Source organism: Vicugna pacos, chromosome 3, assembly GCF_048564905.1.
Source record: "Vicugna pacos chromosome 3, VicPac4, whole genome shotgun sequence".
In the NCBI taxonomy this organism is placed as follows: domain Eukaryota; kingdom Metazoa; phylum Chordata; class Mammalia; order Artiodactyla; family Camelidae; genus Vicugna; species Vicugna pacos.
Window position 1 is genome coordinate 94,818,475 of NC_132989.1, and position 17,619 is coordinate 94,836,093.

Consider the following 17,619-nt stretch of genomic DNA (forward strand, 5'->3'; position numbering starts at 1 on the left):
AATAGCCTATAATGAAAAAGAATATGAAAAGGAATGTATATGTGTGTGTAACTGTATTACTTTGCTGTACACCAGAAATTAACACAACACTGTAAAACAACTACACCTCAATTAAAAAAAAAAAAAGGAAGAAAGAAAGAAATATGAGTAGGTAGAAGATTTTAAAGCCATTGGTAAAGCTCTGTGTCTCGCACGCTGGGTATTTGTTTCATCGTTCTTTTTACTTTAAATGCAGGATATCTAAATTTTTATATGTATGACATACTTTATAACAAAAATTCTTTGTTTAATTAAGGGGAAAAATGTCCCTGACCTTATGCTGTCCACAATCATATAAAAGAACACATTCCAGAAATAGTACCTGATAGTTTATAGCATGCTAAGAGCTATAATAGACATACGTAGAGAAAGATTTTAAAATATACAAAACAATATTATTTATTGCTAAATAAATAACAGAGATACACTAAAATTATAAAGAGATTTGTGAAAAAATTTAAATTTAGAAGGTTGAGGGAAAGGAGACAAGAAGGGAGACGGATGCAACTGAAGACAGTTCTCAGAAGTGTTCACTCCTAATGTAAAAGTGTACTCCTTAAGTTGTCTGCTGCATATACTTATCTTTCTGAAAGACTTAAATGCTTCATAATAATAATCTCATTTAAATCTTTCAAGTAATTTTTACTAAATCTAGAAAAAAAAGAAAACAGCATAATAATCTGATTTGTAAGGAAAGCTGCTTAAGAAATATATCTTAAATACATTAAAACATGATCAAACACATGGGAAAATGTATGATGAAATGTGATATAACTAAGATTTTTTTTAAAAGCATGATAACGAGAAAGAAATATCAAATCTAAAAAAAATTATCAATATACATATAAAACATGAGGTCAAAATCCAAATAAGCAGAGAAATAATCAAATTTATTCAAAAAGAAAGATATACCAAAAATCACAAGAAAAAAATACATAGCCCCAATGCAATTAAAATTATGTAAAAATTAACAAACTTTAAGATACCTCACTGAGGAAAAGTCATTTAATTTAACATTTCTCTCTGCCTATATACTTTTTTCCTAATAATAAGAGAGAATTCTTTTTAAGCTGTCTTAAACATTCTGAAAGTCACTGGCAAAAGGGCCTTTAAAAGTCTTTAACTAATGAGTATTTTCTTATTTTTTATTAAAAATGTGTACTGTTTTGAAGTTTTATAAAACTTCAAAAGATAATTACCTTTAATTACAGATCACCATGTCCATTCTCAGGATCAGTAAAGACTGCTTCCCGTAGTGCCAATGCATAGTACTTGTGGTAATCACAAAAGAAGTTACCACTTGCTTTACATCTCTGGGAAAACTAAAATCTGATAGTGTTTACTTGCTGATCTCTAGTTAGAACTGAAGGTCTTTAAAAAGAATAAATAAGCTTAGAACAAAATTACTATCTTTATCCTTTTTATTCTGTCCAATAGATAACCACCCAGTTTCACTACCTAATGTAAAATTAAACATTTAAATGGGAGTAAAAGAAGTCATCTAATCAAAGCTATGAAGAATTCCTAGCCTGTTACGTCCTTACGAATATAAACCCTGTTTTAACTGTCTTTATTTCTTAGTATATAGAACAGAACACTACCTGGCCCATGGGTGAACTAATTTTTTCTCAAAAATAATTCCTAGGCAAAAAGGTCAGCAATGTTTTGTTTGAGTCCACTACCAATTCAGTCATTGACTTCAGTGGCCTTGTCAAAGTTACTTGATTTCTGGACATTTCCACGTGTTTCCTTATAATGTGAAAAGTGTTGGAGGCACTGATTTACTAGTGTTTTGAATAGTGGAAGTAAAAGTTGCAATACATTTAAGACAATTAACTAAATATTCAGTTGGAGCCAGATGGTTCCAATAATTCCCTAAACAAAACCGTGTTCCCAGCACAAAGACTGTTCCCTGAACTGGAGTTCTGGGATGAGACAACACAAAAGAACACTAAATTGAGCACTGAGATTTCTAAGAGCCATGGCAAAAAGGGCAACGATGTTTCAAGTGTCTAATAAGAAAAAGTACTTAGAGAAGAAAGGAATGTTTTGTCCTGATGCTAAATTCAAGAAATAATTTATTGGATGCATACTAATATAGTAGAAAATACCTCGGATTACATCTTGTAGTCAATAAAGATGTTCTTAAAAGAGCTATTTTTAAAAACAGACTTCAAATTTAATTTAGGCACAGTGAAGTTATTTCATAGTAACATGATTCAATGCCTAAGCAGAAATAGCTTAAAGACTCCTATGATAAAAGCAAAATCTACAAGAAATACAGCTGATGTTAACAGTCTCAGTTAAGCTTTTGACAGGACTATTCATCTACCATGGAATATTCATTCAAGGCCTTCTCAAACAGCAGTAAGTAAACTTCCATTCTTTGATCAACAAAATACTGGAATAAACTTGTATTATTATATTTTTCTTGATGATTATTTATTTCATTATATTTTATATCGATGGTCCCCCTTAAAATTTAGACTTAACGATTTTTCAGCTCTATAATGGTGTGAAAGCAACATGCATTCAGCAGAAATCATACACTGAATTTTAAATTTTGATCTTTTCCAGGGCTAGCAATTAGCAGAATGATACTCTCTGGGCAGTGATGCTGGGTAGTGGCAGCTGCAACTCCTAACTGGCGTGCATTCATCGGGGTAAACAATCAACATACTTACAACCATTCTGTTTTTCACTTTCGTATAGTATTTAATAAATTATATGAGATAGTCAAAATATTATCATAAAATAGGCTTTTTGTTCTATGACTTTGTCCAAATGTAGGCTAATATAAGTGCTCTGAGCATCTTAAGGTAGACTAGCCTAAGCTTTGATGTTCGGTAGGTTAGGTATATTAAATGCATTTTCAACTTACAGTGTTTTCAATTTTTGATAGATTTATCTAGACATAAACCCATCATAAGTCAAGGAAGACCTGCAATTATAATCTCAACAATAGTTCTGTAATTTTAATCACTAATAACAAAAGTAATGCTGGGTTTTGTTATATCAATAAAATTTATTCTCAATACCAATAGTGCATGTTCTTTATCTTTGGGCTTTCAAGTTAGTATTGCAACAAAATACGAAATCAACAGAACTACTGAAATTTTTATAATTTTCAATTAATGGAATCATTTGTTTGTTAAAATCTTAGCAGTAAGATAAATTTCCAAAAACACAACAGTAGTCTTTTGATACCTTAAGTCATCCCAAAAGTAAGAAACTAAAGGTAGATATTAAATGTTCCTCTTAGGAAAGAGGGTTTTTTTTTTTCCCTATCATATTGAAACCCATATTGTGAGACTGATAACTGATATTAAACCATAGACAACGTTAAGCTAAATTTTTTGACTAGCATATAAAGGAAGGACACTCTATAGCACGGGTTGGCAAATTCTGGCCCGCTGTTTATTTTGTAAGGAAGGACTGAACACAGACAAGCTCATTTGTTGATGTATTGTCTATGGCAGAGTTGAGTAGCTGAAAAAAAGACTATATGGATCCCAATGCCTAAAATATTTACTATCTGTCTTTGATAGGAAAAGTTTGTTGAACCTTGCTCTTTACTAATATATGCAGATACTCACATGCTTCAGAGCCTAACAGATGTTAGGGTTCTGTTGTTATAAAAAGGAGAATCAAACTAGTACATATTCCCCTTCCTAAAAAAGAAGCTACAGAAAAGACCAACACCATTATGGACTGATACTCTGCTCAACAGCCTAGCCTGAGATACCAAAGAATGCACCAGAGAATAGATAAGCAAAAAATGAAATTACACAGTATAAATGATATTTTGTGTATTTAGATATTTTATGTTTTTCTATCATGAACAGAAAAAATATCAATCCCATGGTAAAATCTGCCATGAATAGTTTATGGAACCACTTTGACAATTTAAAACATACCTAAACAACATTAGAATTTGGGGGGGGGTGGTAATTAGGTTTATTTATTCATATTTTTAAGAGATATCCCCTGGGATATCTTGCACACTAAGCATGTGCTCTACCACTGAGCTATCCTCTTACCCTTAGAATACTTGCATTATTCCACCTAGATTTGATATCTATATACCTATTTATGTTAAAGTTCTTAGTAATTAAGTTACATTGTATTAAATTTCACTTTAAAGAATTTTAATGGCTGCTGTTTCCTATAACTCAGTAAACTTTATAATGTTCCTCTACTTACATTCTTTATTACCTATTTCCATAAAGGATTCTAGTAAAAAAGGTTACCATGAATACAGAATTTGGGGAAAAAGGAGAAAAGACATAAATGACAAAACGAAGATTAAAATAATTACAAACTTGTCAACATCTTTCCAACTTTACACAGTCAAAAGGCATAAATTTTAACACTACATCTAGAATATGTTAGAAAAAGTCAACTGATTCACAATGTGACAAAATACTTTTTCATGGTTCTAAGGATACACAATTGCCTAAAATGGGAGAAATTATGCAAGCTTTAGAATCAGGAACTTTGCCTAAATTATATTACAAACATCTAAAAACGACAGTTTAATAGCATCCTTTTAAAAGAGACAAGCACCTGGAAGATGATTTAGAGCAATCTCTGGCCACATTTGAGCCTGAAGATGTTGGTTCAATATCTTCACTTTGTCTTCTTAATTCTTTCTCTCTGTTCATTTCTTCCTCTTTTTCTCTTGCTTCTGAAAAGATTTTTTAAAATTTTCAACAGTTAAACTTCAAAATTTGTCATTATTGAAAAGGCTGAAAATTAAAGTAGTCACAAAGAGATGTGTTATCAGTAACAGCAAAAATTATCCATCTAAATGCCCAACACTGAGAAAATAATTGAATTTACTGTACATCAACATAATATATAGTCAATAAAAATAGTGATGGAAGGGGGTCAGTACAGCTCCGTGATAGAGCACATGTTTAGCATGTACGATGTCCTGGGTTCAATCCCCAGAACCTCCCTAAAAATAAACAATCAAAAAATAAAAATAAACAAATTTTTCAATATAAAGAACAAAAAAAAATTTTTAAGTAATGATGGAAAATGTACAAATCTGGGAAAATATTAACAGATAGGCTAAGCAAAATCAGCATGTGAATAGTATATGAATCATGACTGTACTATGTAAAAAGATGTGGCAAGTAAAGTATATTCAAAGTTAAGTTTTTTTGTTATTGTTGCTGCTATTGTTTTTTATTCTTTTGGGTAACCTCACTTTTTATTTTTAATGTTTTAAAACATAAACTTAGCACTTTGCTCCTTTCTGAATTTCCCAAACTGTATTTTTGGTCAGAGACTTCCTTCTAAAATCATGAAAAAATATTAATTTTCACACTAAGTTTTCAGAATTGTTTATCTTAGAAAGACAAAAAAAATTTATCCAAGGGAATTTAGTCTTTCTCCTATGATAATCTCACTCTATGGCTGTGGGGCACCCAGGAAGGAAATTATATGAATAGTCTGCTTCTTAACTGCTACCATCCTCAATAACCTGAGATAATCTGAAATTTTTTTTTAATTTAATAATGAAGAATAATACACTCAACATTAAGCAGTATCAAAGGGCACTTATTTATTGGAATGTTGAACTCTTCAGTCTTGTTGCTAGGATAAAGAGGGTGAGGAAAAAGGAGATAGCCAGCAAGTGTCAACAACTAGTTTTAATTTCAAACATGGAAGATAAAACTGTCCAGGAAGGGGTAAGGCATAGCTCATTAATTTTTGCGGAGGCTCTCCACTGGCCTGACATGGGTCAGGAGTCAACAATTCTGCACTCTGATGCTGGAGGAGGTTGAAACAGTAAGAAAAGAATAACATCCAAATTTAAGAGCTTGCTGGGCTTCTACCCTCATCCTGCTTCTCCAGTCATTCCCTCTATACTCTCCAGGGTGGGGTTGGGGTTGGGGTTGGGGGAGCGGCCACACTTGGACTGCAGGCTCAGGTCTTAGGGGCAGTTCTGACCCTAATGAGGAACCAATACTAAGGCACATATTATTAGCCACCTACATAACAGCCATTTCTCCCTTTTTTCCTTGCTAAGAAAATCACAGTTCTGTCCAGATAACAGGCAGCTCTGTGCTTCAGGAGATTCTGGGCCCCTTCCTGCCTAGAAAGAGTAAAGTTGATTCCAAGTCAACCATACTGTTCTTGCAACGGATGTTTCTGGAACTGATGTGCCACACTAATATTGGCCAATAACAGGTGAAGGGTATCAGCTGGAGGTACATTTGAGAAAGGTTTTCTTACTCCTAAAAAGAGTTACACAAAAGTCTCCTTTCAATCTGTAAATGTATGGTCAACTGCATTTAACAAAATTTAGCTGACAAAATTTTGAGTCATGGGACAGTCAGCTTAGAAGCCAACACTCTATAAAGCTGGCAAAGAAGAAAAAGAGGAAAAAACTGCATGTCCTTCACGTCAGGACTCAGAAGATGGAAGAGCCCCATTCCAGAGTTCTTGTCATGGTGTGATACTAAACTTTTCTTATTTGAGCCATTTTCAATTAGGTTTCCTATGTCTTCTTTGCCAGTAATCAAAAGCATCTTAATATCATCCTTAATTTAACAAAAATAATAGCAACTAATACTCACACGGAGCTTATTACGCTATGTACTAGATACTGTTTTAAGCATTTCCTATAAATTAACTCCTTTAATCTTCAGAGCAATCCTGAGATGGAAAGTTTTTTTCTTCAGCTTTATTAAGGTATAATTGACAAATAAAATTTTAAGATATGTATAGTGCACACCATGATGATTTTATATAAATATACATTGTGAAAGAATTCTCCCCATTGAAGTCAATAAACACATACATCATCCCACATATTTATTCCCCTTTTTTTGGTAAAAACATTTAAGTCTACTATCTTAGCAAATTTCAATTGTACAATATAGTTGAGGTAGGTACTATTACTATCCTCACTTTACAGTTGAGAAATCTAAGGGAGAGAAGTAACAGAGCTATTAAGTCCCAAAGCAGTGAACAGAGGCTCCACAGCTGTACCTTTCCTTGATGTGACCAGACTCTCTAAAGACTAAAATTACCCAGTGAGTACCACCCACCTTATGAAACAGTGAGCCTACCTCTCTTTCCAAAGGGCCATGAAGTACAGTACTTAAGTCACCAGATCATCTGGAAACTATAATCCACTCACCTGACTAACTGGAGTTCCTCCCCAGTGGACAAATACTCCAAACTACTTGCCCCATCCTAGAGAAGCATCTGACTTTTTAATTTAAAATTTAATTCTTTTTTACACTAGTAAGGATTTTCTATTCAAAGAGGTTCCTGCTGTCACCTGCTGCCTCATTAAAGCAAGGGGGGGGGGCACATTCTGAACTAAAAAAATTTTTTCCTCATTGTTGACTGAGGACAAAAATCAAAATGAAACAGAATTCAATAAACTGCAGCTCCCTGACCAGGGGGATCATTTTTGTGCATTTTTACCAAATGTAGGACCAAGTAAAATGCTCTGCATATTCCCTTAACAAAAGTGAATTAACCTACTCCCCAACACCTTGTTTTATTCTTCCAAGTATCTCATTTTATTGTTCTCTAATTTCAGATAGTCACCAACTCTGGACAGGCATTTCTGTAAATGCACCACATATGTATGCAACTCTTCTCCAGGTTAACAGCAAACTATCCAAAACTACCATGTCCCATCTGAGCCAATTCACACACCTCGCAGAATCATATGAATGTAATTAAGCAACTGAAAAGCTCATTTTCATTATATCATTATATTGCAGTCATTATAGCAACCACTTAACTTAAAGGAAGAAATGAGAGTTAAGATAAAATGTAAAGGACAGGGAAGCTATAGTTTAAGTGGTACAGCGCATGCTTAGCATGCACCAGGTCCTGGGTTCAATCCCCAGTACCTCCATTAAAAAAATAATTAAATGAATAAATCTAATTATCCCTCCCTCCAAAAAATAAAAAGTAAAGGAATTAAAACTAATAGAAGCATAAGCTAGAATTATTTGTTTAATCATGGTATTATATTTTTACCTATGGGACATAAACTTTGCTAAATGTTTTGCTATTCTAATTTAAAACAATTCACTACCAATTTTATGGAAATTTACATTTAATTTTAAATGTTTAAAGCAAAAAAGACTAGAAATGAAAAATAAGATGAGAACACTTTACCTACATTAGTTACAATTCTCCATTCAATATTTACAGATGTAACTATTACACACTAAGCTCTGTGTGAGGCATCATAAGTTAAGTATAAAAATGAAGAACAAGGTTATCATCAAGACATGAACAATAATAAAGTAAATTTGTAAATTTTTTAAGTATTACAAAAATACAAAGGCAGGGAACAATTATGATGCCCAGAGGAGTTCTGAAATAATACCTAGAAAAGGTAAAACATGAGGTGAGGCTTTAAAGGATGAGGTAGGATTTAACTAGGTAGAAAGACTACTTCAGGTAAAAAAAATTCTTAAGCTTTTCTAATTCCTAAAATGTAAGGGACAATTTTTCTTTTCAAGATCATTAAGTCATCCATTGAAATCATATTAAAATCCTGTCTCAATCATTTTTTCAAGTAATTTTTTCCAGACATGTAACAGAGAAGGTTCACAATCTATCTAAGGCATGGCTTCACCCCAAATAAGCATTTTTAATAAAAGAAATTTTTCTTCCCCATGTGTCTCCTTACAGTATGAGTTCTAAAAAAGGGTCTATGTCTTTCAAATGTCCTACACCTACTTATAGCTTTCATGAACACAGAAAATATTTTAAAAAAAATAATCTGTACCATTATCATTTCCTGATATTTTATGTATTTTATTGGAATTTTATAGTAATTCACCCTTTCTATTAGAGCATTTAAGAACCAAAATTTCATATCCATATACAAAGACAATTAAACATGTTATTAAAACGGGTGAAAGTTCTTATTTTCCTCAAGTCTGATGTCAATGCCCAGGAAAAGACTCTAGTACCAATCATTAGATAAATAATGCCCATATCAGAATTTTTAAACTTTCTTTTAAGAAAAGAAAGTCAAACTTTGGATTCTTATGCTTAGATCAGGAGTAGAAACAGTAGTCCAAGTCAAAGGATTTAATAATAAACCAAGAAGGTCCAAAATATTTAATTCATTCACAAATATCATAGGAAAACATGGCCTTGAGAAAATGTTTCAAAATTTTAAAAATATAATAATTCTCTATTGGAATTCCTGTTAGATGCCAAATGCATACATATTTTATTAAGAAAAATAATAGAAATTAAAAGTGGTATTTGTAAGTACATCGCTGTTTAAAAAGTCCTATGCCCAATCCCTTCAAGAATCGTCTAAGGGAAATCTTATTATCATAGCTATAAGAACAGATCAGGAAACTAAGGATCTGAAATTTGAAAATCCATCCAATTACTCAACTAGTGGAATGTGGGGCTGACTTTTAAACCTGGGGCCTCCAACTCCATACCCCAAGCTCTTTAAAATGGATCGTGCCATTTTAGAACATTCTCCAAAGAGGCAGGATTTATTATTTAAAAGGCAGTACTGCAGTTCTAAATTCAACTCAATCTTCACAAATATATATTGAGAATCCATCTTATAAGGCATAGTATTGGGGTCTATAAAACTCACTTAGGTGAATAAGGCAATCTCTGTTCAAAGCATTTTGTATCATATGCTAGAAGGTAAATACAAGAAATCTACACTATAATAGTATAAGCATTCATTAAAATATTTAAAAATTGGAAGTGTTTAACATATTCATATATATGCCACAGACAGTACAACTTTATATTTCATTTGATGATATTAAATTATTCAATATTTTTAGGTGCATTAACCATATATTGGTTAAGATTTTTCCAAGGATCCCTTTCTCTTAAAGACATACTAAAATATTTATGGGTGAAATGATGTGTCTAGGATTTATGTCAAAATAATCTGAGAGAAGCAAATGGAAATAATACTGGCCATAAATTGTTACAGTAGTTAAATCTGTGTGACAGGTATACGGGAGTCCATTACTGTACTTTTGTATGTGTGTGAAATTTCACAACATAATGAAAGTTTAAAAAAAATGCATAGTATATGTAGACAGCTGTCTTTCTCACCACAAAATACACACACACACACACACACACACACACACACACACAAACTGTTATTCTTCCAAAGACCAAAAACATTTCACATCAAGCTCACTTTCTAAATATGATATTACTGCTACACAGTTTCTATCATTTTAAAACCAACAATGACAAGTACTGAAACAACATTCACTTGAGTTTCCCCAGAAGTCCTGTCTCTCCTAGGTTTCCAGCTCCTTTTACTCTATCAGGTTACATCTATCCCTTCTCCAGTGTAAGAATGATCTGAATCAGATCCAAAGAAAGCAGTAAAGGAGTCAGTCTCCTTTGAAGACCCTGAGGTGGTACCTAGAATTGTCGACCACCAGATATCAAACCAGACAGTCTGGAAGTTAAGGCCTTCATTAAATGTCTGAAACAACTCATTACTGCAGGGATTCAACAACAGCAGCCACATTCACCGTATGTCTCAATTTTCTATACTATCTGGGTCAACAGTCAGTGGTGTACACAGCTCTGAGAGCCACCTCTTGCCCAGCCTTCCAAATAGTGGTTCCACTGTAAGCAGGAAAGGAAAAATGAAATGAGAATCAGAAAGAGGGGGGAGAAGAGGTAATAAAGAAACTGCTATTCTGATTCTTATAATTTAGGATCCTTGTTTGTTCACAGCTCACACTTTTAAAAGATATTAGCACTCAGACCTTCTTATCCTGTTTATCATCACGTTTTAAAAAAGAAAAAAAAAAACTCTTTGTTTCCAAAGGAACCAGCACATGTGGTCTTTCAACAATTCAAAATTTTTTTTCAGTCTTATAATTACTGGTAACACACTTGCGTAAGCTGGATACAGTAAAACAACTGAACTTCTTACCCAGTGTTTTCCGACTTCTTTCCACCGCTGTTCTTCGAGTTTGTTCAAACATTGCTTCCAAATCAAACGTGCGAGCTTTTTTTCCTAAAACAGGAATAAGTAGCAGACTGTAATCTTCTTAAACTAAGTTGGCCAAACTTCAGGTATTCAATAAACACTTACTGATTGATCAATAACTATGTAGTCTATCTAACTTATAGCATGGCTACAAAACAACCATAAAATAGCAATGAAGAGTTTACTTCTCAAGGAATTGTTAATGATAATCTTACCACTAAATAACATTAACCAGCTAACTTTCCCATCCTCCTGTTCATCTAAACCCTACTCCTTGAAACTACAAAACTAGTGTGCTAGGCAGAACAGAATATTCATACACTAACCCATGAAATCTGTGAATATATTACATTATGTAGCAAAAGGGACTTTGCAGATCTAATTGAGGTTATGGACTTTTAAATTGGGAGATTATCCTGGTCAGCCCAATCTAATCATAGGAGTCCTTACAAGCAAAGATGAAGAATAGATATGGCAGAAGTCAGAGATCTGAAGCTTGAGAAGGACTGGAGTTCATCTGAAGATGAAGGGAGCAAGAGGACAAGTAACACAGGTATCTAAAAGAGCTAAGAAATTCTCATCTGACAGCCAGTAAGGAAACAGGGGCCTCAGTCCTAAAACCACAAGGAAATGACATTCTGACAACCTGAATGTGCTTAGAAGCAATGCTGTATTTGCTTTTACTACCATTTTTTAAAACAATACCAATTTTGTATTGGCAAGAATATGGTAAAAATGGCTTTCTTACACAGTTGACTTTGGTATAAATTGAAATCACCTTTTTGAATGGCATTAAGACAATATGTATCAAGAGGTTTTAAAAGATATATACCCAATTTTTGCTACTTTTTAATATTTATGTTTTTTATCAAAGTAGTCCCTCCTTTAGAAACATACCCTATGGAAATTGTATAAAGCTCCTCCTACAAAAGGAGATAAAAGGGTTATTTATAAAAATGTTCATTTTAGTATTATTGACAAAAATTAGAGACTATGTGTGAGAAGTTTGAAATATTACAAATTATGACACTTCTGTTCACTATTCAGCCTTCAAAATCATGTTTTGGAAGAGTGTTTTATAATATGGGAAGAGCCTCAAGATATTAAGAATTAAACAAATTCTGTATAATTAAGAATAATATACAATTGTGCATACATACGACCTTAATTTTCTTAGTAAATACACAAAAGGAAAAACTGAAAAACAAACTAACTTTTAATTCTTGATTTCTAGATCATGAGACAATGAATGATTTTAGTTTCTTCCTTCTCATTTATTGTGTTCTTTAGACTTTCCTGCTGTTAATAATGTGTTACTTTTGAAATTAGGGAGAAAGCTATTTAAAAGAACTGAAACAGGACCTAATTAAACTTACAAGCTTCTGCACAGCAAAGGAAACCATAAGCAAAACAAAAAGACAACCTACGGAATGGGAGAAAATTTTTGCAAATGAAATTGACAAAGGCTTGATCTCCAGAATATATAAGCAGCCCATACGACTTTATAAGGAAAAAAACAAACAACCCAATCCAAAAGTGGCCAGAAAACCTAAACAAACAATTCTCCAAGGAAGAAATACAAATGATCAATAGGTGCATGAAAAAATGCTCAATATCACTACTTATCAGAGAAATGCACATCAAAACTACAATGAGGTATCACCTCACACCAGTTAGAATGGCCATCATTCAAAAATCCACAAATGACAAACGCTGGAGAGGCTGTGGAGAAAAGGGAACCCTCCTACAATGCTGGTGGGAATGCAGTTTGGTGCAGCCCCTTGGAAAATAGTATGGAGATTCCTCAAAAGACTAGGAACAGACTTACCATATGACCCAGGAATCCTGCTCCTGGGCATATATCCAGAAGGAGCCCTACTTCAAAATGACACCTGCACCCCAATGTTCATAGCAGCACTATTTACAACAGCCAAGACATGGAAACAGCCTAAATGTCCACTGACAGATGACTAGATAAAGATGTGGTTTATTTATACAATGGAATGCTATTCAGCCATAAAAACCGACAACATAACACCATTTGCAGCAACATGGATATCCCTGGAGAATGTCATTCTAAGTGAAGTAAGCCAGAAAGAGAAAGAAAAATACCGTATGAGATCGCTCATAAGTATAATCTAAAAAAAAAAAAAACATAAATACAAAACAGAAACAGACTCATAGACATAGAATACAAACTTGTGGTTGCTAAGGGGGAGGGGGTGGGAAGAGACCGACAGACTGGGAGTTCAAAATTCGTAGATACTTACAGGCATAGGTAGAATAGATAAACAAGATTATACTGTATAGCACAGGGAAATATATACAAGATCTTGTAGTAGCTCGCAGCGAAAAAAATGTGACAATGAATATATGTATGTTCATGTATAACTGAAAGATTGTGCTCTACACTGAAAATTGACACAACATTGTAAAATGACTATAACTCAATAAAAAATGTTTAAAAAAAGATAAAATAGCATACACAGAAAAAAATAATTAAAGAACTGAATAAAAGAACTGAAACAAAAATAAGTACCATAATACTTCAAAAGCATACAGTACTTTTGTGGACATGACCACCTAGAAGATAGTAAATATGTGACTCAAGACGTACCACAATAAAAGAATATACAAACGAACAAACAAGAGATTGAAGATTCTGGGGTACAAAAACTTGAATCAAAAAAACATTTACTATTATAACGAACTATTATATCACGAACGGCCTATCTGTTGCCAAAAGGGCCATCTCATTACAGACTACAGTGAGTGGTTAGCTCTGAGTCTCCGGACGCAGAGAAACTACTCTCTCCATCAACCAACACCCGCCATTGCGTGGGTCACAAAGCAATCCTCCTCACTAGCTTCCCGTAAGCGTCACCTAAGCCGGTCCCAAGAAACAGGCAGGAATTAGAAAAGTACGGGGAAGAGAGTGTCTAGAAATTGCAAGATACACACACTACAGCTAAAGTAATCAGGACTTGGCACAGCGGAGGGTGCAGAACACAGGTGACAGCTCGGGCCCCGCTCCCAGTCTGCGGCTTGTAAAACCTCTGCAAAAGGAGACAGGACCACGCCTAGGGCAGTCACTCACCGAAACCCGTGAAGCCCATGGTGACCGCTAGCTTTGGGTCCGGTACCGAGGCGTCCGAGCCAGTCACTGGAACAGGAGAAAAGAGAATAGGCCTTGTTAGTGCGGCGCCCCCATCGCCGCTGGCCCTGCCCGGCCCACTCAGCCTGCGCTCACTGAACCCACCTTCACTGGGCGCCGGGCGCTCCATGGTCGGCCACCCGCCACTGAACTAGAGACAGCCGCAGCCCAAACACCTGCCGAAGACTCCCGGGAAACCGCGCAGGAAGTATTGCCTGCGAGCGTCAGCGTCGCCTCCAAGCCAAGAGCGGCGCCTTCCGCAGAGGGACAGCGGCCCCCTTAGCTGCGCCGCCCTAGCGGGCTGGAGGAATATAAGCGCCGCAGAGGCGGTCTTCCAGTTGACTCCACTTGAAAGAGAAGTGTTATCTGGAGTTTCTGTAACGCTTTTTACTGAGCATTCGCTAAGTAAGGACATCTTTGTTACCTCTAATTTTTGGCAATTATGAATTAAGCTACTATAAACATCCATTAGCAGGTTTTTTATGGACATAAGTTTTTCAACTCCTTTGGGCAAAAATCAAGGAACGTGAGCGCTGAGGGTATAGCTCAGTGGCACTGTGTGTGCTTAGCATGCATCAGGTCCTGGGTTTAATCCCTTCTACCTCCATTAAAAAAACAAGAAAAAAAGAAAAGAAATAAAAATAAAATGTCCACAGTAAAGCCATAATATTATTAATTTTATTCAACCTTGACCCCTGAATACATGCTTTTTGAATACACTGAGTAACAAAAATAAGAAGTACCCATTATCAGAGTATGATAGTTGTCTCAAAAAAAAAAAAAACACTTGTGAAATTGAGTGGTTAGCTTTTTTCATGGAACACCATTTTTACTTGAAAGTAATACTCACAAAGGACACTTACTCAGACTCAAGTACTTATTTGGGAGACATTTCCTCAAAAATGAGTGAAATGAGTTCGTCACTTCACGGAAAACAACTCACTGTATTTGTTACTAATGAAAATTAGAGCTTAAAGAGAAAATTAGAATCTTGAAAAACTTGCATCAAAGCACCATAAGGTTGACAGCTTCCCAAAACTTAAAAATTTTCTTGATAAGATAGTAACATGATTTTTTTCTGTTAATGAAATATGTCAATGTGTGGAAGGTCTGTATAACTCAGAGAACCAATATTTCTCAAATGACCAATACATAATGTTACAGAATCATGTATGGATAAAAGATCTATTCAAAGTATAAGATAGATTAGTGGATTTTAATTTAACAAAGCTCAGAAAAGTTCACTGAGGTTTCAAATTCCACATCACAATCAACCTTTAAGAAACTATCGTTTGTTAAGTTTTGGTATGCTATCAGAGAAGAATATTCACAAGTGTCTAAAAAGGTTATTAAAATACTCCCTTTTTCAACTACATAACTCTGTGAGGCCCCCTTTTATTCATATACTTCAACTAAACAACGTATTACAATATGATAATCTAGCCATCTCTTATTCACCCATTTACAATATCTGCAAAAATGTAAAATAATGCCATTCTTCCCAACAAAGGTTTAGTTTTTAAAACTATGGCAATTTTTCATAAAATGTGTTTTTATTTATATTAATAAGGATTAGGCTTCTTATTCTTTTAAATAAGTTACTTTTTCAATTTCTCATTTCTATGAGATAGTAGCAGTTAGTAACAAAAATAACCCTGTGAAATAAAATTCACTTTTTATGGCAAGACAAGAACATTTTAAACATAAATGTTCTCTGCCTTTTGGGCTCCTCTCTCCCCTCTATTGTGCATTATGTATCTGCATTTTGCATCTACCAAACCCGCTCCATCAATGGAAAAACCTGCTCAGTCATAGAGAGCAACATTCTCGTAGCATCAAGAACAACTCCTTAAAAGAAAGTGTTCTTAGTCTTGTAAATAGCCAAGATGATGTTCAGATCTGGATTGTGGAAACTGTCAATAATACATCATTTAATGTACAGCCCTCTGTCTCAAAAACCTTATATAAAAGTGTGTTTTTACTTCTAATGAGCTGAACAGTTCTCAGAGATCTCTGAGATGCTTTTCCCAGGGTATAAGCCTCACTTTGGCTCAAATAAAATTTTCCATTTCTTTTTTAGATCCACTAATTAATTTTTCATCGACAAACCACACAAACCAAAAACTCTCTGGAATTCTTAACAATCTTTGAAGGTATCAACAGGTCCTGATATCAAAAGTTTTAGAATCTTTGTTCTTGAAAAGTCTTCAGCAAACTTTTCCTGTAAAGGGCTAGATGGTAAATATTTTAGGCATTGAGGGCACATGGTCCACGTAGCAACTGCGCAACAGTTGTAGCTGGAAAGCAGTCATTGCAATATGTAAATGAATGGAGGTCCTTGGACTTAGACCCTTGAGAATGTTATTATTGTGCAGGAATTTTAGACCAGTATTGCTAGATATTCAATTTGTGGAGTTGGAAACTCTCAATTATAGTTTTTGTCTCAAAAACAAACAAACCCTGTGCCAGCTCATCAGTTTTTAATCTGTGATCTACCAAATAAAATAAAATTGACAGCTGGAAGTCCATTATGCCTATTTACCTACTAAGTATACAAATCTCAACTCTAATTCTTCCTGATATATTTGCTGGGAGGTCTCAAGTTATACATACAGATCTGTAGAGTCAGAGAACTTGTAATATTCAGAAATTTACTCAATCCCTTATTTGAGGGAATAAAAAATAATTCAAATAGCAAAAGACCAATTTAGAGGAATTCAGCTATTGATTTGCTAAACTATGAAGAATATAACTGGATGAACCTTATGTGAAATTCTAAACAAGGACTAATTTTAGTAATTCTAAATAAGGACTGCTCTTTTAAGACAAATGCTTTGATTTAACCACTCCAGTTGCCTTCTGTATGAAACGAAGAATGTCTTACTTCTCCTCCCTCATTTCTCTTACCCTTCTACTGCAGTTAAACCACATCCCATAGAAAAACTATGGTGATGCAGTTTGTTTTGCTTGTGTGCCCGGCATAAAGCACCCTGAGGACAGGAATGTGGTGTCAGTTTGATATTCCCGGCACCAGGCACAATGACTAATACAAATTAATAATTCAGTTTGTATATGTAGTTTTTCACAGTAACATGTCACAGAGTCAAAGGTAGTGATAACAGATATGGAAAGCTTGATTGAATTTTACTGTAAAGCTTGATTGAACTTTACTTTACACCGAAGCCCATAAGAAATGTAAAATTTCTCCGTGAAGTTTTTGGTTTATATGTAAACTGTTTCTGACAAAGAGCTACCAACTCCTATCCAGTCTCAGAAGTGAAGTTATTTGGGGCACCAAAGAAACTGACACACATACTCTAAAACTGCCTCAGTTGCGGGATTCCGACCCGCGAAGCTTGAGGCAGCGAGATCCACGCGCGTGCTTAACGCACCGGAACCGGAGCAGCCTGCGCTGCCCCGGCACTAA

The 17,619-nt window shown here is 34.5% G+C and overlaps 1 protein-coding gene across 1 annotated transcript in view; it reads right to left on the reverse strand.

Annotated features, from left to right (window-relative positions):
• Positions 1-14,446, reverse strand: part of WDR70 (WD repeat domain 70) — a 234,542-nt gene extending 220,096 nt beyond the window's left edge. Inside the window, exons 1-4 of the mRNA XM_006207669.4 lie at positions 14,298-14,446; positions 14,136-14,201; positions 10,982-11,065; positions 4,606-4,726 (exon numbers count right to left, since the gene is read on the reverse strand). Of these exons, the coding sequence (XP_006207731.1) occupies positions 4,606-4,726; positions 10,982-11,065; positions 14,136-14,201; positions 14,298-14,322 (296 nt within the window). The 5' untranslated portion in view covers positions 14,323-14,446. The remainder of the gene's footprint in view (positions 1-4,605; positions 4,727-10,981; positions 11,066-14,135; positions 14,202-14,297) is intronic.
• Between the last annotated feature and the right edge of the window lie 3,173 nt (positions 14,447-17,619).